The 20,931-nt window shown below is 41.6% G+C and overlaps 2 protein-coding genes across 2 annotated transcripts in view; both read left to right on the forward strand.

Moving 5' to 3' along the window:
* Positions 1 to 18,889, forward strand: LOC115117550 (oocyte zinc finger protein XlCOF6-like). The gene is made up of 3 exons (XM_029646018.2): positions 1 to 271; positions 6,413 to 6,862; positions 13,332 to 18,889. Exons 1-3 carry the CDS (start codon positions 106 to 108, stop codon positions 15,074 to 15,076), a joined length of 2,361 nt encoding a protein of 786 aa, XP_029501878.1. The 5' UTR covers positions 1 to 105; the 3' UTR covers positions 15,077 to 18,889.
* The window catches only part of LOC115117553 (zinc finger protein 892-like), a 15,750-nt gene continuing 13,681 nt past the window's right edge, over positions 18,863 to 20,931 (forward strand). Inside the window, exon 1 of the mRNA XM_029646023.2 lies at positions 18,863 to 19,041. Coding sequence (XP_029501883.2) covers positions 18,876 to 19,041 — 166 coding nt within the window. The 5' untranslated portion in view covers positions 18,863 to 18,875. The remainder of the gene's footprint in view (positions 19,042 to 20,931) is intronic.

The raw sequence follows: 20,931 nt of genomic DNA on the forward strand, positions 1-20,931 counted from the left end.
CCGGATTGGAGGTGAATGTTTTGATTTCAAACACCCTTTTTTTGTGGAGTAAACAAAGACGTACTGACTGACCTAAATAGGCTAACCAACTCTGTCGTCTAAAATATGTCTAAACTACAGTCGTTGCGTGTGTTTTTAAATGAGCGTTTAACGGCTGCTGCTGTGGAGATTTTCGGGGCAGTTGAGAAAACGGTAGTGGAGTACCAGGAGGAGAATGATCGGCTACGGAGACTGCTGCGGAGGACACCGGTCATACCTCTATGTAGAATAGGTTCGTATTTAGATATACTGGTAGCTAGCTATAGTTATACTGAATTAATAAACTGGTTAGACAAAATCACAATTTTAACCATTTTTAAAACGTATTTAAATGTTTTACTTTTGATTATTTACCTACCTATCTGGATGGCTGGCTAGCTACTGTAGCTAATAATTGTTCTCTCCATGTTTTTCTATTGGTCTATACATCAATTACGCTTTTAGCTGCGAATGTGTAGCCTACCAGATGTAATAAACCATTGAAACAATTAACAATTGTTATGTATGATTCAATAGTTGTCTGCATATTTGATTACTTATCTAAAGATAGAGATACAGCCAGGCACAGACCCACAGATCGGTCTGATTGATTCAATTGATTGATAACCAGGAAGGGAAGGCTGTCTCTCTCTGTACTCTATTAGCCAAACGGCTCATATTGAAATTTTGGAAATAGGAAACTACCTTCCTTTTGAAATGGGATTTAGGGAATGTTATACATGTGGAGAAGATACGATACAATACCTCAATAGAAGTCCAATGTTTTACAAAATATGTCAGCCGATACTGGATAAATGGTCTAGTCCCTCTTCATAACTGGGTTGACGATCTGCTGCCACTCTGTGCTGTACTCCATTCTATATGCTTAACTACATTGCTTTGAATTTATTTTGGGGGTAACTGACATGTACAATGTGGACCCATAGGATATCACTTTAAAAGTATTAAATTAAAACGCTTGTTTCCTGAAGTGGTCCTCAATGGTAAAAACAATAAAACACACAATGATTCAAAAAGGCAAGACAAAATGACAAACAACCATAAATACATTCATTTATATTGGCATCCTAAAAAAGGGGCACCTTCTCACTGCACCTTAAAAATCAACCATATTCATTTCACATTAAAACAATCCATTAATTGCACATACCTATCGTACCTATATAGAAAATGGCTCTGATAGATAGGGCAGCCGTGCATCTAGCCCTTAGGCAACTTTGCAGTAATTTATAAAAATAAAAAAAGTGTTATACAGGCATTGTGGGTCTCTCTCTGTTGCGCTACACCCGTGATAACATTTACGTGACCAATCAAATGTGACTTGATTGAAGTAAATACACCTGACCAGCAGTAGGAGTCACTAGGGGCAGTGGAATGTTTTCTCTTCGACAACCTTGTCCAAATGAAAACCTTTTCCTACATTTTAAAGATATTTCTACTTTGTCTTTGCTCGATCTCCAAGGGGAGGCTATTCCATAGACACATGCCTGTATAGGAAAACATCCTCCTCGCAGGACTGTTTACTCTTGGGATTTTACAAGACATGACACAATAGCTCTGGTATTGTGACTGTGTTGGTTATAGACCATATCAATGTGGTTTTTCATGTAACCTGGGGAACGATCATTTAAGATGTCAAACATATGATTGAGTTTAAGTTGGTCCACTCTGGACTCCACAGGCAACTAGCCCACCTCCCGGATCTCCTGTACCCCTATGTGGGTCCTGGGGGAACATTCAGCATATACCTGATAACATTATGTGGATCCTAGGGGGAACATTCAGCATATACCTGATAGCATTATGTGGGTCCTGGGGGGGGGGACATTCAACATATACCTGATAACATTATGTGGATCCTAGGGGGAACATTCAGCATATACCTGATAACATTATGTGGGTCCTAGGGGGGGGGGGGCATTCAGCATATACTGTTATCAGTATAAAAGACACCTGTCCACAACCTCAAACAGTCACACTCCAAACTCCACTATGGCCAAAACCAAAGAGCTGTCAAAGAGCTGTCAAAAATTGTAGACCTGCACCAGGCTGGGAAGACTGAATCTGCAATAGGTAAGCAGCTTGGTTTGAAGAAATCAACTGTGGGAGCAATTATTAGGAAATGGAAGACATACAAGACCACTGATAATCTCCCTCAATCTGGGGCTCCACGCAAGATCTCACCCCGTGGGGTCAAACTGATCACAAGAACGGTGAGCAAAAATACCAGAACCACACGGGGGGACCTAGTGAATGACCTGCAGAGAGCTGGGACCAAAGTAACAAAGCCTACCATCAGTAACACACTACGCCGCCAGGGACTCAAATCCTGCAGTGCCAGACGTGTCCCCCTGCTTAAGCCAGTACATGTCCAGGCCCATCTGAATTTTGCTAGAGAGCATTTGGATGATCCAGAAGAAGATTGGGAGAATGTCATATGCTCAGATGAAACCAAAATATAACTTTTTGGTAAAAACTCAACTCGTCATGTTTGGAGGACAAAGAATACTGAGTTGCATCAAAAGAACACCATACCTACTGTGAAGTATGGGGGTGGAAACATCATGCTTTGGGGCTGTTTTTCTGCAATGGGACCAGGACGACTGATCCGTGTAAAGGAAAGAATGAATGGGGCCATGTATCATGAGATTTTTAGTGAAAACCTCCTTCCATCAGCAAGGGCATTTTTATTTTTCCTTTATTTAACTAGGCAAGTCAGTTAAGAACAAATTCTTACTTTCAATGACGGCCTAGGAACAGTGGGTTAACTACCTATTCAGGGGTAGAATGACAAATTTGTACCTTGTCAGCTCGGGGATATGAACTTGCAACCTTTCAGTTACTAGTCCAACACTCTAACCACTAGGCTACCCTGCCGCCCCAGATGATGAAACGTGGCTGGGTCTTTCAGCATGACAATGATCCCAAACACACCGCCCAGGCAACGAAGGAGTGGCTTCGTAAGAAGCATTTCAAGGTCCTGGAGTGGCCTAGCCAGTCTCCAGATCTCAACCCCATAGAAAATCTTTGGAGGGAGCTTTTTAGTCCGTGTTGCCCAGCAACAGCCCCAAAACATCACTGCTCTAGAGGAGATCTGCATGGGCCAAAATACCAGCAACAGCGTGTGAAAACCTTGTGAAGACTTACAGAAAACTTTTGACCTCTGTCATTGCCAACAAAATACTTTTTTGCCCCACTGTGTATATATAATTTCATGGTATCCAATTGTTTTAGTAGCTACTATCTTGTCTCATCACTGCCGTACAGGCACGGGAGAGACGAAGGTTGAAAGTCATGCGTCCTCTGATACACAACCCAATCAAGCCGCACTGCTTCTTAACACAGCGCGCATCCAACCTGGAAGCCAGCTGCACCAATGTGTCGGAGGAAACACCATGCACCTGGCAACCTTGGTTAGCGCGCATTGCGCCCGGCCCGCCACAGGAGTCGCTAGTGCGCGATGAGACAAGGACATCCCTTCCCGGCCAAGCCCTCTCTAACCCGGACGACACTAGGCCAATTGTGCGTTGCCCCACGGACCTCCTGGTCGCGGCCGGTTACGACAGAGCCTGGGCACGAACCCAGAGTCTCTGATGGCACCCGGGAGGCCCTATATATATATATTTGAATAACTTTCCTATATGAAAAAAAAAACATTGACATTCACTGTAGTGTTGAATGGAATCACAAATGTAGAGAAACAAAACATCACATATTCAGAAAAAAAAAAATCCTACTAGTATTACTAGGTGGTCCATATTAAAGGTCGACGGATTAATCGGCATGGCCAATTAATTAGGGCCGATTAATTAGGGCCGATTTCAAGTTTTCATAACAATCGATAATTATCATTTTTGGACGCCGATTATATATGTTTTAAAAAATCTGCATATTTAAAAGAAATTCATGTTAGCAGGCAATATTAACTAGGGAAATTGTGTCACTTCTCTTGCGTTCTGTGCAACAGAGTCGGGGTATATGCAGCAGTTTGGGCCGCCTGGCTCGTTGAGAACTGTGTGAAGACTATTTCTTCCTAACAAAGACCGTAACTAATTCGCCAGAATTTTACATAATTATGACATAACAATGAAGGTTGTAAAATGTAAGATCAATATTTAGACTGATGGATGCCACCCGTTCGATAAAATATCGGAATGGTTCTGTATATCACTGAAAAAATAAACGTTAAAAATGATAGTTTCTGGATTTGACCCTATTAATGACCTAAGGCTCGTATTTCTCTGTGTATTATATTATAATTAAGTCTATGATTTGATATTTGATAGAGCAGTCTGACTGAGCGGTGGTAGGCAGCAGCAGGCTCGTAAGCATTCATTCAAACAGCACTTTCCTGCGTTTGCCAGCATCTATTCGCAATGCTTGAAGCACAGCGCTGTTTATGACTTCAAGCCTATCAACTCCTGAGATTAGGCTGGCAATACTATAGTGCCTATAAGAACATTCAATAGTCAAAGATATATGAAATACAAATGGTATAGAGAGAAATAGTCCTATAATTTCTATAATAACTACAACCTAAAACTTATTCATTGGGAATATTGAAGTCTCATGTTAAAAGGAACCACCAGCTTTCATATGTTCTCATGTTCTGAGCAAGGAACTGAAACGTTAGCTTTCTTACATGGCACATATTGCACTTTTACTTTCTTCTCCAACACTTTGTTTTGGGGCGGCAGGGTAGCCTAGTGGTTAGAGCGTTGGACTAGTAACCGGAAGGTTGCAAGTTCAAACCCCCGAGCTGACAAGGTACAAATCTGTCGTTCTGCCCCTGAACAGGCAGTTAACCCGCTGTTCCTAGGCCGTCATTGAAAATAAGAATTTGTTCTTAACTGACTTGCCTGGTTAAAAAAATTAAAAAATTGCATTATTTAAACCAAATTGAACATGTTTCATTATTTATTTGAGACTAAATATATTTTTATTTATGTATTATATTAAGTTAAAATACAAGGGTTCATTCAGTATTGTTGTAATTGTCATTATTACAAATACCTGTATATATATTTATATTACCCCGTGTATATAAATCGTCCGATTAAGTGGTATGTTTTTTTTGTTGGTATCGGCGTTGAAAAATCATAGTCGGTTGACCTCTAGTTATAAACAGTCAGCTGATCGTCATAAAGCCACATTGACTCAGTACTGGTACCCTGTGTATAGAGCTATACTGGTACCCTGTGTATACAGCCATACTGGTACACTGTGTATACAGCCATACTGGTACCCTGTGTATACAGCCATACTGGTACACTGTGTATACAGCCATACTGGTACACTGTGTATATAGCTATACTGGTACCCTGTGTATATAGCTATACTGGTACCCTGTGTATAGAGCTATACTGGTACCCTGTGTATACAGCCATACTGGTACACTGTGTATACAGCCATACTGGTACACTGTGTATATAGCTATACTGGTACCCTGTGTATATAGCTGTACTGGTACCCTGTGTATACAGCCATACTGGTCACTGTGTATATAGCTATACTGGTACCCTGTGTATACAGCCATACTGGTACGCTGTGTATATAGCTATACTGGTACCCTGTGTATAGAGCTATACTGGTACCCTGTGTATATAGCTATACTGGTACCCTGTGTATATAGCTATACTGGTACCCTGTGTATAGAGCCATACTGGTACACTGTGTATATAGCTATACTGGTACCCTGTGTATAGAGCTATACTGGTACCCTGTGTATATAGCTATACTGGTACCCTGTGTATATAGCTATACTGGTACCCTGCGTATAGAGCTATACTGGTACCCTGTGTATATAGCTATACTGGTACCCTGTGTATAGAGCTATACTGGTACCCTGTGTATGCAGCCATACTGGTACACTGTGTATAGAGCTATACTGGTACCCTGTGTATAGAGCTATACTGGTACCCTGTGTATACAGCCATACTGGTACCCTGTGTATAGAGCTATACTGGTACCCTGTGTATACAGCCATACTGGTACCCTGTGTATATAGCTATACTGGTACCCTGTGTATATGTGAGAGCCAGAAATCTTGCTTGTTTGTAGGTGACCAAATACTTATTTTCCACCATAATTTGCAAATAAATTCATAAAAAATCCTACAATGTGATTTTCTGGATTTTTTTTCTAATTTTGTCTGTCATAGTTGAAGTGTACCTATGATGAAAATTACAGGCCTCTCTCATCTTTTTAAGTGGGAGAACTTGCACAATTGGTGGCTGACTAAATACTTTTTTGCCCCACTGTATATAAAAAAAATGTCTGAGTCAACAAAAGCATTTTGAAATGGCGTTGTGCACTCAAGCATGTCTAAAGGCTGTATATAGGTAACCTCTGCTCCTCCTCTCCTTCCCTCCAGACTCCCTGCAGCTCTCTGTCTCTGAAGAGGAGGTTCCCCCTGAGCAGCAGCACTGTGAGCTGGAGTGGAGCCCCAGTCTGGGACAGGAGGACCCAGAGACCAAACAGATTAAAGAGGAACAGGAGGAAGTCAGGACCAGTCAGGAGGAAGAGCAGCTTCAAGGGCTCTTTGATACCAAAGACACCATATTCACTCCTTCCTGTGTGAAAAGTGAATGTGATCTGGAGAACCCATGTCAAGAAGCCGTAGTAGCTGAACACCCAACTCTCAGTCCACTGAAAACGTCTAAACTACAGTTGTTGAGTGTGTTGTTAAATGAATGTTTAACGGCGTCTGCTGCTGTGGAGATTTTTGGTGCGATTGAGGAAACAGTAGCAGAGTACCAGGAGGAGAATGATCGGCTACGGAGACTGCTGCGGATCACACCGGAGATAAAACTATGTAGAACAGGTTTGTACATAGATCTACTGATAGTTAGCAATAGTTATTAATAAACTGTTTAGGCTTTGTGATCACCATTTTTAAAAAATGTAAGCATTTTAATTTATTTTTAATTTTTTATGCTGAATGGATGATAATAGCCACGACATGTCAATGCTTGGACAACCTAGGGGGGGGGGGGGGGGGTTACTGGAAAGATATGTCCAGGTTTAGGGGGGACTTAGACAGCAGCTTCCAATTTGTCCAATTACAAAAATCTATATGTCCCCTGACTGTCACGAATGTTGAGTAAAATTATATTTGAACTTTCCCGGAAAGTTGGTCTTTATTTTGCTTATTTTAATTTAATATTTTAATTATTTATTTCTAACTGCAGTGCTACATGGGAGATATTCAACATCCCTTTTGATAGCTGAGGATGATTTGGTGAAGTGTTAAACATTTTTAATCGACAAACAAGTTGATCCTTGATTGTGATAGTTTTGTAAACCTTGAACACTCAACTTAATTATCATCCAAAAATAACTTTACAAATTGCAAAAGATACACTTACTGTTAGCTGTTTAAAAAAAACAGATTTCCACAGAGTTTCTTCTTTGTATTCTCTCCCGAGTTTCCATTAGCGCAGGAAGCGTCGTAATTCAGGGTAACGTGCAACTCAAAACACCTCTGTGGTAATGTGTTATATTTGTCCAATTATTTTGCGGTGCACAGGAGGATGGTGGCACCTTAATTGGGGAGGATGGTAATGGCTGAAGTGGAATTAGTGGAATAAATCATGGTCTTCATGGTGTTTGATGCCATTCCATGTGCTCCGTTCCGGACATTATTATGAGCCGTCCTCCCCTCAACCACCTCCTGTGGTACGGTGATATGAAAGTTAAGTTTCTAAGGTTTTTAAAATAGTTGTTATTAAAAACAGCCAGTTTCAGTCAGCTGATTCTAGTTATTCCTTCTGGTTAGTTCTAGTCAAGCAGCTGACGAGCCCGGGCGCGCACTTGTGTCCTAGTGCACCATCGTGCGCACGTTGATTTTTGTCTATCCACATCAGACGCGATCAGGACATGCAGGTTGAAATATAAAAATGAACTCTGAACCAACTGTATTAATTTGGGAACAGGTCGAAACACATGAAACATTCATGGACATTTAGCTAGCTAGCTAGCTTACTGTTTCTAGCTAATTTGTCCTATTTAGCTAGCTTACGGTTTCTAGCTAATTTGTCCTATTTAGCTAGCTTACGGTTTCTAGCTAATTTGTCCTATTTAGCTAGCTTACGGTTTCTAGCTAATTTGTCCTATTTAGCTAGCTTACGGTTTCTATCTAATTTGTCCTATTTAGCTAGCTTACGGTTTCTAGCTAATTTGTCCTATTTAGCTAGCTTACTGTTTCTAGCTAATTTGTCCTATTTAGCTAGCTACTGTTTCTAGCTAATTTGTCCTGGGATATAAACATTGGGTTGTTATTTTACCTGAAATGCACAAGGTCCTTTTTTTTCTGGATCTTTGTAGAATTTTGACCCATTTTGAGTCACACAAAATCGTGTGTTTCTCTACTCTGACAATTAATCCACAGATAAAAGGGGAAAGCTAATTAGTTTCTAGTTTCTCTCCTCCTTCAGGCTTCTAGTAATCTCTCCTCCTTCAGGCTTCTAGTAATCTCTCCTCCTTCAGTCTTCTTCGTCTGTGTACTTTTGGCGGTTGGCAACCAACTTTAACGTGTGTTACCATCACCAACTGGACTGGAATGTGGGCCTCAGTTCATCTTTCACTCTCTGACGTGGGTATATGCTCTTAAAAACCAACGAGGAGATGGGAGAGGCGGGACTTGGAGTGCGTGAAGCGTAAAATATAACCAAGTTATATTGTAGCGCCTGGCTACGCAGATGCGCGAGAGCAGTTTGGATGAAATGATTGAATAACATGTATGTGCACACAACGTGGGCAGTGTGGTCATCATGTTAGTCTCCCGTAAGAAGACCACCAATTTCATTAAGGTCTTATTGGTCAAGGTCACACCAGTCAGTATTATGTAAGCCTATCAGCAGTCAATATTCCCAGGATGTTCATTGTAGGACCCCAGCAAGAGCATACCAAAAACAGTACAGTATGAAGATAGGCAGAAACTGCTTCTCCAATAGAAATCCCCGATCACACTTGTAGGGGACGTTGGCTAGCTAAGCTCATGCGTAGGGGACGTTGGCTAGCTAAGCTCATGCGTAGGGGACGTTGGCTAGCTAAGCTCATGCGTAGGGGACGTTGGCTAGCTAAGCTCATGCGTAGGGGACGTTGGCTAGCTAAGCTCATGCGTAGACCCAATGACGTGTTTCTAACGGTCATCTCGTGACGAACTGTGTCGGCCGGCAAATCAAAAGGCACTCCTTCGATATAAAGTTGTTTTTGACGAAAATTAAAACGTGTCAGTTAGTCACTTTCACGAGGTTGGAGTAATAACATGTTCAACTATTTAAGACATTGGCTCAAATCTAGGTTGTGCCTTTAATATTTCAAGAAAATTAACAGCTAAGGAAGAATTTTTCACTTCTCTCATTGCCTTCTCAAACCCCTGCTTGGTTTGTTTTGCAAGCGTTCCCAGAAGTCTTGTCATGTTGGGTCTCTGGGTTTAGAAACTCTGTGAGCATATCACAGACAGAAAGAGAAACCCAGACTAGTCGTTGGGCCTGTCCGGGGGTATCGTCGGACGGGGCCACAGTGTCCCCCGACCCATCCCTGTCTCATTCTCCAGTATCTATGCTAAAATAGTCTATGTGCCTAGGGGGCTAGGGTCAGTCTGTTATATCTGGTGTAATTCTCCTGTCTTATCTGGTATCCTGTGTGAATTTAAGTATGCTCCCTCTAATTCTCTCTCCCTCTCCCTCCTGGAGGACCTGAGCCCTAGGGTCATGCCTCAGGACTACCTGGCCTGATGACTCCTGGATGTCCCAGTCCACCTGGTTGTGCTGCTGCTCCAGTTTCAATTGTTCTGCCTGTGGCTAGGGAACCCTGACCTGTTCACCGGATGTGCTACCCTGTCTCAGACGTGCTGTTTTCGACTCTCGCACCGCACCTGCTGTCTCAACCTCTGAATGCTTGGCTATGAAAAGCCAACTGACATTTACTCCTGAGGTTGACCTGTTGCACCCTCAACAATCACTGGGATTATTATTTGACCCTGGTGGTCACCAGTGAACGTTTGAACATCTTGAAGAACAATCTGGCCTTAAATGGCCATGTACTCTTATAATCTCCACCTGACACAGCCAGAAGAGAACTGGCCTCCCCTCAGAGCCTGGTTCCTCTCTAGATTTCTTCCTAGGTTCCTGCCTTTCTAGGGAATTTTTCCTAGACACTGTGCTACTACAGCTGCATGCTGTTTGTGGTTTTAGGCTGGGTTTCTGTATCAGCACTTTGTGACATCTGCTGATGTAAAAAGGGCTTTAAAAATAAATTTGATTGATTGACTTCACAGAGGAGGCGTTCCCTAACGGAAATATGCAAATACATTCTACCACGCGCCAATAGGATCTCGCTAGCTCGTGCTTGGCTCTGCCCCCCTGCTTGCTTGTTCTGACCCTATGCTTAATTTGCTCCCACTAGTGATGAGGAAACGAAGCATCCTTAAGGTTTTCCAGCCAATTGTGCCGAAAATAGGTAAATTATTCGAGGCTTTGATCAACCGTGTACAGTAGTGGCACCTGCTGGTGATTTTTTTTTAGAGCAGCCAAATTATATAAAAAAATTGTTACCCCTTTTTCTCCCCAATTTCGTGGTATCCAATTGGTAGTTAGTCTTGTCCCATCGCTGCAACTCACATACGGACTTGGTAGAGGCGAAATCAAGTCGCACTGCTTTTTGACACAATGCTTAACCCGGAAGCCAGCGGAGGACCTGTGCACTGCGCCCGGCCCGCCACAGGAGTCGCTAATGCGCGATGGGACAAGGACATCCGATGCTGGGCGAATTGTGCACCGCCCCATGGATCTCCCGGTCGCGGTCTGCTGCGACAGAGCCTGGACTTGAACCAGGATCTCCAGTGACACAGCTAGCACTGCGATGGACCACTGTGCCACTAGGGAGGCCTGAGCAGCCAAATTATTATCTATGACGTCCCCGTAAGGCATTCGCTGCGTAGCCTTTTTTTTCTTCTACCAAACCAATCAGGTGGTTGTTCGACGAAACGAAGCTTCGGACGTCATTGATCACGTGCTTCTGATAAAGTGATACAAGCATGTGCACACCGCTTCGAAGTACACCGCTTATGTCTCAATCACACCTCAGCGTCATCGCGCAAAATGTTACGCAGCATAATCTGGATATGTATGCAGCAAAAAGTTCAACATTCACCTTCTGCTGCCATTTCTGTCAAGCCATCTACGGCATACTATTTGATGGATATGTTCGATAAATCCAACGTGTTCAGAGCGCACTGCAACTGCCTCTTCAACGCAATGCTGCAAGGCAAACGCAGCGTTTCAGTGGAAATGAATGTACATCTGGTGTACCAAAACGGCAATGAAGCTGTCGGTGTGATCGAGGGCGTTTGACTTCGGCATCAAACGTAACATCACTAGCTCCCACTGTAAACGACACAGGTGAACTATCTTAGGGTTAGTTAGTTAGTTAGTTAGAATTATCTTTGAGCAGAGCAGATATGAGAAATGTGCTTTCTGGAAAGGGAGGGATACCTAGTCAGTTGTACAACTAAATAGGATTCAACTGAAATGTGTTTTCCCCTTTCTATTTCTCTCCCGACGGCTACTACATGTTCCCTCTCCTGCTACTACTTGTCCTTCTGATGTCACAGACCTCTGCTGTTGATTTTTTAAGCAGCTTAACTTCAGTTCCAAGAGATATTTTGTCTTGTGGGTTTGGAGCCAAGGAGCATCTGTTGTAAATAATTATACTGTGTTGAGCTCGTTGTCGGCCCTGCTACACTACAGACATTGAGGGAATGCTTCCTTTGACATCAATGGGATTATGCTGAGCCGTGGGGTATCAGTCAAAGGCCCACATGTCTTGGTTCGAAAGCGGGGAGGGAGGAGATCCCTTCTTTTTTTACCATCAAATAAATGTTTTGAATTTTCTTAGTATTTTCCATTTTTGAAGAAAGATAAATCGTTTTTAATCAAAAACCAATCCCTTCTGCATGGTAAAACACAGAATCCTGCTAATTACTACACGTGCTTAATTACATCATGTTTGTTTTGAGCCAATTTAGCCATGGAATTTGAACAGGGACCCTGGCTCAACCCAAGGAGGAAGCCCGGTTCCAAATCGAATGCGTTCAACTTTCTGCCGAAGAAAAACACGCCTACACGGGCGCCCGGGCAGGATTAATCAAACCCCTCAATGAAAGATGATGAAAGCTAATGTTGCGTCACGCCACGCCCAACGGCAGTATCCAAACGGAAGAATCGATGAGGTTCCCATTTTGGAAGGCTGACAGGCACCTTCATTCTATCTTGTAAATTGAAATAATGAGAAATAAAGTTAATTTAGGTTGCATTATGGTCTCCACTAGACACCACTGGCTATTTTACTAAACTTGATAGAAGTCAAGAAGATACTAACTAGTAGAAACTCAACTAGTAGAAACTCTAGATTACGTTGACAATGTTCACAATGTAAACAAAAGAAACGTGTAATTAGAGGATTATTTAGTACAGGGATCATCAACTAGATTAATCCGCGGGCTGATCTTTTTCTTGAGCAGATGGGAGCCGGAACATAATTGCAAATAATAACCCCAAACAGATATCATATTAGACTTAAAACATAATCATTTCAGATTTAGCTTACATTTGTATATGATCGCCTGTCTTTATGTTATGAGTTGGACATACTTGGGAACAGATTTGAATCACTTGGAGCTGATTTCCTGGTATTTTTACAGTCTTCAATGTCCAACAAATAATTTACACAAAAAAATTGAAAACTTGGGGGGGTCAAATAAAAACCACTAAATTCGACACAGTGGGCTGCCAGTTCGTGAACCCTGATTTAGTACAACCACTAGCAACAATATAAGAGTGCTTGCTAAAAACTGGACCAAAACTATTGTACTGACACATAACGGATGATTATGGTACAGTAGAGGGAATTAGAATAGCAACGTTTTCCCCCTCGTTCTCAAAACAACACGCTCTGTGTCGCTGGTAGAACGCGATGTTGCTGGCATTGTAACGCGACGCTTATAGTGGATCTAAAGCGTTAGCTAGCTCACACACTCCCGTTAGCGTTAACATTTGTATTAAGAATGAATGGACAGTTTGTAACGCTGGTTAGCAATGTTAGCCGTTTCCTTTAATTAAACCCCCGTAACCAGGACATCTCTTCCCATTAAACCCTCCTTAACCCGGACATCCACCTCATCCCTGTTCTGATCAGACATTAAATTAAAAGTCATAGAGATCTATAATTCATGATTGATTCCAAATTCTGTTATAAATAACATCTGTTCCTCCTCTCCTTCCCTCTAGACTCCCTGCAGCTCTCTGTCTCTGAAGAGGAGGTTCCCCCTGAGCAGCAGCACTGTGAGCAGGAGTGGAGCCCCAGTCTGGGACAGAAGGACCCAGAGACCAAACAGATTAAAGAGGAACAGGAGGAAGTCAGGACCAGTCAGGAGGAAGAGCAGCTTCAAGATCTGGAGCCTGATATCATAGAGTTCAATTTCACTCCTTCCTGTGTGACAAGTGAATGTGATCAGGAGGACCCACTTTGGTCCTTGACTCTTCCCCAAACCCAGACTGTGGAGAACAGAGAGAGTGACTCTAAACCAGTGGATCTCAAATCTTTTGTCCATGTGACCCATTTAAATGGTCTTGACCTTCCAGATAATGACAGCAATACCTCAAGCCACAGTACAGCCGTAAGCAGCGACACAGTGGGACTTGACAGCGGCCCACCATTGGAGAAACACTGTTCCAAACTCAGCACCACGTCTAGAAGAACTCACCACTGCCGTGACTGTGGTGCAACGTTTCCTCTGAAAGCTGACCTGCAGAAACATGTGACTCTCACCAAGAAGAGACTCAGTGAATGTAGATTCTGCAGAAAACGCTACAACTCCACCTGTAAACTGAAGGCCCATGTCCGACGCTGTCACAGTGGGAAACACTGCACATGCCCTGTTTGTGGAAAGACCTTCAAATACAAAGGCTATCTTTCCAAGCACTTAAGGATTCACACAGGAGAGAAACCATTCAACTGTGGTGACTGTGGGAAAAGCTTCACTCAGAAGGGGAACCTAACCGAACATGTACTGACTCACACAGGAGAGAAACCTTTTAGCTGTGGTGACTGTGGGAAAAGCTTCAGTCTCAAGAAGACACTAACGGATCATATACGAACTCACACAGGAGAGAAACCATTCAACTGTGGTGACTGTGGGAAAAGCTTCAATAAGAAGGGACACCTTTCCGTGCATCAACTGACTCACACAGGAGAGAAACCTTTTAGCTGTGGTGACTGTGGGAAAAGCTTCAGTCAGAAGGGGAATCTAAGCATTCATAAACTGACTCACATAGGAGAGAAACCTTTTACCTGTGGAGACTGCGGGAAAAGCTTTGGGCTCAAGCGACACCTAACCATGCATAAACTGACTCACACAGGGGAGAAACCATTTAGCTGTGAAGACTGTGGGAAAAGCTTTAATCGCAAGGAGGTCTTAACCATGCATATACGGACTCACACAGGAGAGAAACCATTTATCTGTGGTGACTGTGGGAGGAGCTTCAGGCATAAAGGGTCCCTTAAGATACATATATTGTCTCACACAGGAGAGAAACCATTTAGCTGTGGTGACTGTGGGAAAAGCTTCAATCAAAGGGGTAACCTTAACATGCATATACGGACTCACACCAGAGATAATTCATTTTGCTGTGGAGAATGTGGGAAAAGCTTCAATCAGAGGGGGAACTTAACCACACATATACGGACTCACACCAGAGATAATTCCTTTCGATGTGGTGACTGTGGGCAAAGCTTCAATGAGAAGGGACACCTAACTGAACATATACGGACTCACACAGGGGAGAAACCATACAGGTGTGGTGACTGTGGGAAAAGCTTCATTCAGAAGGCGGACCTAAGGAGGCATATACTGACTCACACAGGAGAGAAACCACATGGCTGCTCCGTCTGTGGTAAAGGATTCACTCAGAAGTCTCATCTGCTGAGGCATGTGGATAAAATCCACAAAGGAAGAAAACAGGACAGAAACTGAAAGAGGAAAGAACATTCGGACAAAGAGATTATCTGTCAGGTTAGTGAATAGAAAGGCAGGATGTGGACAAATCTCTTAGGAAGCAACAGTGATGTGGCCTCATCAAATATGCAGATGACATGGCTCTGGTTGCTTGCCTGGAGGTCAAGTCCATCTCCACATACTCCCAGTCCATTGACTGCCTCTTGACGTGGTTTGACAATATCTTAGGAGCTCAGTCTGGGTCTCAACTTACTATTAAGACTCAGAATAGTAGAATACACCAGGTCCAATTTAGACATTTGGTTGTGCATCAGCAGTTTGTTTGTCACTGACAGTCACTCAATTAGCGATTTTAGATTGGAAGTTAGTCTAGCCAGCTATCTAACCTTAGTAGTAATCACTGCTGAATACCGACCAGGCAGGGAATGTGCCCAGGGGCCCATATTAACATGGAATAAGTCATTACTGCAGGGGGGTGGCAGGTAGCCTTGGGCCAGTAACCGAAAGGTTGCTAGATCGAATCCCTGAGCTGACAAGGCAGTTAACCCACTGTTCCTAGGCCGTAAATGCAAATAAGAATTTGTTCTTAACCGACTAACCTTAAATAAATGTTAAATTAAATGTTAAATTAAAAATTACAAAATGTGTAGAATAGCAGGAAATTATTTTTAAAACATACATTTCTCTTCACCATCAGAGGGGTACTCAAATGTTTCACCACGAGGTGGGGGGCACCCCAACCAAATCTCTCAGGGCCCCAAAAGGCGGGAGCCGGCCTTGGATTTACTTTTGTAAAACACATTTATTTGGTTTGAATGATGATCAAACACTACAGATTAAGATTCCTTTACTGTCCAATTGTACAAATTCAACTCCTGCTTCCATGTCCACCCCTCCTAAAGAGACGCATTCAGAAAGTATTCAGACCCCTTAACCTTTTACTTATCAATCTCCCCTACACACGATACCCCATAATGACAAAGCAAAAAAAATATATATATATATATATTTTTTTAACTTAAATATTATAATTATTTTTGCAAATTCATTAAAAATAAAAAAACAGATACCGTATTTACATAAGTATTCAGACCCTTTGCTATGAGGAGACTCGAAATTGAGCTCAGGTGCATCCTGTTTCAATTGATCATCCTTGAGATGTTACTACAACTTTGATTGGAGTCCAACTGTGGTAAATTCAATTGATTGGACACGATTTGGAAAGGCACACACCTGTCTATTTAAGGTCCCACAGATGACAGTGCATGTCAGAGCAAAAACCAAGCCATGAGGTCGAAGGAATTGTCCGTAGAGCTCCGAGAAAGGATTGTGTCAAGGCACAGATCTGGGGAAGGGTACAAAAACAAGTAGCAGCATTGAAGGTCCCCAAGAACACAGTGGCCTCCATCATTCTTAAATGGAATAAGTTTGGAACCACCAAGACTCTTCCTAGAGCTGGCCCCCTGGCCAGACTGAGAAATCGGGGGAGAAGGACCTTGGTCAGGGAGGTGACCAAGAACCCGATGGTCACTCTGACAGAGCTCCAGAGTTCCTCTGTGGAGATGGGAGAACCTACTAGAAGGACAACCATCTCTGCAGCACTCCACCAATCAGGCCTTTATGGTAAAGTGGCCAGACGGAAGCCACTCCTCAGTAAAAGGCACATGACGGCCCGCTTGGAGTTTGCCAAAGGGCACCTAAAGGACTCTCAAACCATGAGAAACAAGATTCTCTGGTCTGATGAAACAGATATTGAACTCTTTGGCATGAATGTCAAGCGTCACGTCTGGAGGAAACCTGGAACCATCGCTACGGTGAAGCATGGTGGTGGCAGCATCATGCTGTGGGGATGTTTTTCAGAGGCAGCGACTGGGATCAAGGATCAACGGAAAGATGAACGGAGAAAAATACAGAGAGATCCTTGATGAAAACTTAATCCAGAACGCTCACAATCTCAGACTGAGATCTTTAAACAGCTGCATATTTTCAAGATATTAAAGTGTCCACTACAAAAAGGAAATCAATTTGCATATAACAAATGCAGCACATGGCATTCATTTTTCACATGTAAAATCACACTTTTCAGTAGTGCTGAAAGCAGGCCATTCCATGAGGGCAGCATTTTCTTTTTCAACTCGAATCAATGAGCCCAATCAGTCCCCCATGACAACAAAATCATAAACAGCAGAGTAAGGCTGGCTAATAAGTCCTTAGTTGTGGGGGTTATGCTCAGGTAAAACCATTTGGATAATCTATTCTTCCATATTTCCAAGTCCTGTTCTTGAAGATCAAGGGGTATAACATCTATAGGAATGACTGGAATTCTGACAGACTTTGGTTTTTAATATAAAGATATAATTGAATCATATTATTATACGTAGTAGAAAGTAATGGGCTAGAGGAAGCCTATATAACCAACCCATAAAGTAAAATTTAACATCCATATATATATATATATATATATATACAGTGCCTTGCGAAAGTATTCGGCCCCCTTGAACTTTGCGACCTTTTGCCACATTTCAGGCTTCAAACATAAATATATAAAACTGTATTTTTTTGTGAAGAATCAACAACAAGTGGGACACAATCATGAAGTGGAACGACATTTATTGGATATTTCAAACTTTTTTAACAAATCAAAAACTGAAAAATTGGGCGTGCAAAATTATTCAGCCACTTTACTTTCAGTGCAGCAAACTCTCTCCAGAAGTTCAGTGAGGATCTCTGAATGATCCAATGTTGACCTAAATGACTAATGATGATAAATACAATCCACCAGCTATGTAAACTTTAACATTGATTGATCTTGCAATAAATGTCATTCAATTAGTAACATACATGTTTTTGTATTGTTCTAATGCCTCTTAAGGGGGAAGTAATCTAAAAAGTAACTAAATGTAATCAGATTACATTACTGAGTTTGGGGTAATCCAAAAGTTACATTACTGATTACAATTTTGGACAGGTAACTAGTAACTGTAACGGATTACATTTAGAAGGGAACCCACCCAACTCTGAGCTTACAGTATAGATAATATCCACAAAGAGAGAAAAACAGACCACAGAAATAACACCTTCAGTCAGAAGAATAAAAAGACAATGTGAACAACACTCTTAGGAAAGGAGAGTAACTCCAGACCATTCATACTGTGGGTCTCAGATAAATACATATACTGTACCATGGACTTAATGTTGTAAAACAATATATGTAAATAAAGTTTGATTTGATTTGAATGACGAGGTAATGATCAAACAGCACAGAGTATTTGAGGAAATTCACAGTTCTGCTGTTCAAAGTCTGTTGATTTTTTTCCCTTCATTAGAAACAGCTGGTCATTTGATTTAGGTCAGGCTGATGTAATTGATACATGAAATGTAAAACAATTCCAGAAAAGGTATCCTTGCATTTATCCAAGAGTATTTCCAATAGTATTTCTCATAAATTCTGACCTAATGCTGCTCATTCATCATGTTGATTTAATCTTGTATGGAGTAATGATAAACTGTTGACTCCTGAGGAAGAATAGATTCTCCCAGATCATCCTATACTTATGATAACCACTATTTGTCTACATGTAGTCGTCGTTTTCCTTTACTACTGGTCTGTAGGCTGCCTTGCACAGTAAACTCCCATCCAGCTGTCGGCGCTGTTGTGTTTCTGGGTTCGTCACCAACTAGAACAAAGAACGTCCCAAGATTCCTTGACTAAAACACGGAAGTAGGATTGGAAACGAGTTTTTATTTTTCCTTGTGTGCAGTAAAGAAATACATACTTACTAAACTAAATAGGCTACCCATCTCTAATTTTATTAAAATGTCTAAACTACAGATGTTGTGTGTGTTTTTAAATGATCGTTTATCGGCGGCTGCTGGGGATATTTTTGGGGCCGTTGAGAAAACGGTAGGAGAGTACCAGGAGGAGAATGATCGGCTACGGAGACTGCTGCGGAGGACACCAGAGATACAACTATGTCGAATAGGTTCGTAAATAGATATTGATAGCTAGCTATAGTTCTACTTTATTGATAAACTGTTAACTGATCACCACTTCATACACGTTTAAGAAGTTGTTTTTAAACCTACCGTGCATGGATAAAAACATTGTCATAAAAACAGGAAGTGATTTTAATTTATAAATAAAAAAATTATAGCTTCGCTTCAATTACTGAGAAGTAATTGAAAATGGATTCTAGTTTTTAATGATTGAATTGGCATTATAGTTAACCTAGTCTTGAATTTACTGTCTTAAATTCAAATAATTGACCCTAACCCTGATGTCTAAAGCCTGTATAGAGTCCCACAGTGGGGGTGTAATAATACCCATAAAACCTAGCGCTCAAACAGGGTTCCAATTGTTTTCCCACCATTCATTTTTCCCATAGGGGATTTTAGAACACTTAAAATGTGTACTGCGTTTCATGTTGGCTTGCCCCGGTGTGACGGTTTGATAACCATGTATATCTCTCTCAGAAAAGGTGACTTTTAGCAATGTTTTCTTCAGTGGCGGTCGGTGCTGTTTTTTTTATGAGCACGGCCTTATTTCTATTAGCATATTGGATGACTGTCATTCATATTCCATTCGCCAAGCTCAATGTAACATCGATAGGTTTAGGTTACTACATGATACTCACATTTTCCCTATAGGCATCATGAGGTCGCTACAACATAGCCTAGCCTATGAATGATAGTATACAAAACAGGTGCACAGGTTGAGAAGAATTTGTGTAATCAAGGTGACAGACAGCGAGACATTTTAATTCCACCTTGCACACTCTTGCCTGCATCTAGCTGATCTAAGGTGTAATCATTTGTCCAACAGTTGCAAACAAGAGTTTCTATTGGACAAATTCAGGTATGTTTATCCCTGTTCTGTTTGCTTCTGTTTAATAAAGTTTTTTTTCAACAGAATCTGTGAATGTACAACAAAGTGGAAGTGAAATATAGCTTTCTCTCGCTCTTCATTTAAAAATTGAATTTGTTCAAAAGTGATCAACTATTGTCTTTCTCTCTTTAAGTCAACTACTCACCACATGTTATGCAGTGCAGTGCTAGCTAGCTGTAGCTTATGCTTTCAGTACTAGTTTAATTCTCGGATCCTATGATTGTGTGGACAACATGTCAGTTCATGCTGCAAGAGCTCTGATAGGTTGGATGATGTCGTCTCGAAGTTTTCATAATTACTGTGTAAGTCTATAGAAGGTGGGGGGGGGGGGGAGAACCATGAGCCTCCTATGTTTTGTATTGAAGTCAATGTACTCTGAGGAGGATGGAAGCTAGCTGTCCTCCAGCTACACCATGGTGCTACCCTACAGAGTGCTGTTGAGGCTACTGGAGACCTTCATTGCAAAACAGTGTTTTAATCAATTATTTGGTGACGTCAATATATTTAGTATAGTTTTATCTAAGAAGGATAACTTACAAAAAAAAAAAATGAAATTCACTGTGGAGGATGGGCCTCCCCTTCCACTGATTTTTGGCTTTATTTACTCCGATTCGAAAATGCTAATTAGCATCAAAATAAGACATCATGGGAAACTACAAATCCCTGCTCATCATCTCTAGCAGACACATTTGCTAACAGGTATTTTGTAAATTAAACATTTAAAGAAATGTAGCCAATTTATTCATTACTACATTTTTAGATAACATTAGATAGTTAATCCAGAGATTCTTACTTGATTCTGCAGTCTCATGCAGATCATCATGGCATTTGTAGTTCTTTTTGATAGCCACATTAGCAGCTAATTAGGATTTCATTTTGGGGGGGGGGGGGGGGGTAAATACAGGCGAATATATTGATAGAAGTCACCTTGTCCTGGAGAGATTTACACGGTTATCAAAACGTCATTCCAGGCTTAGCCTCCTTATTT

This window comes from Oncorhynchus nerka, linkage group LG12 (genome assembly GCF_034236695.1).
Source record: "Oncorhynchus nerka isolate Pitt River linkage group LG12, Oner_Uvic_2.0, whole genome shotgun sequence".
NCBI lineage: Eukaryota > Metazoa > Chordata > Actinopteri > Salmoniformes > Salmonidae > Oncorhynchus > Oncorhynchus nerka.

What these genes read in the sequence shown, in the direction of transcription:
- LOC115117550 (XM_029646018.2), top strand. Translation starts at nt 106, where the DNA reads ATGTCTAAACTACAGTCGTTGCGTGTGTTTTTAAATGAGCGTTTAACG. An exon ending in CATACCTCTATGTAGAATAG is followed by an intron (nt 272 to 6,412) that starts GTTCGTATTTAG and finishes CCTTCCCTCCAG; the next exon opens with ACTCCCTGCAGCTCTCTGTC. An exon ending in GATAAAACTATGTAGAACAG is followed by an intron (nt 6,863 to 13,331) that starts GTTTGTACATAG and finishes CCTTCCCTCTAG; the next exon opens with ACTCCCTGCAGCTCTCTGTC.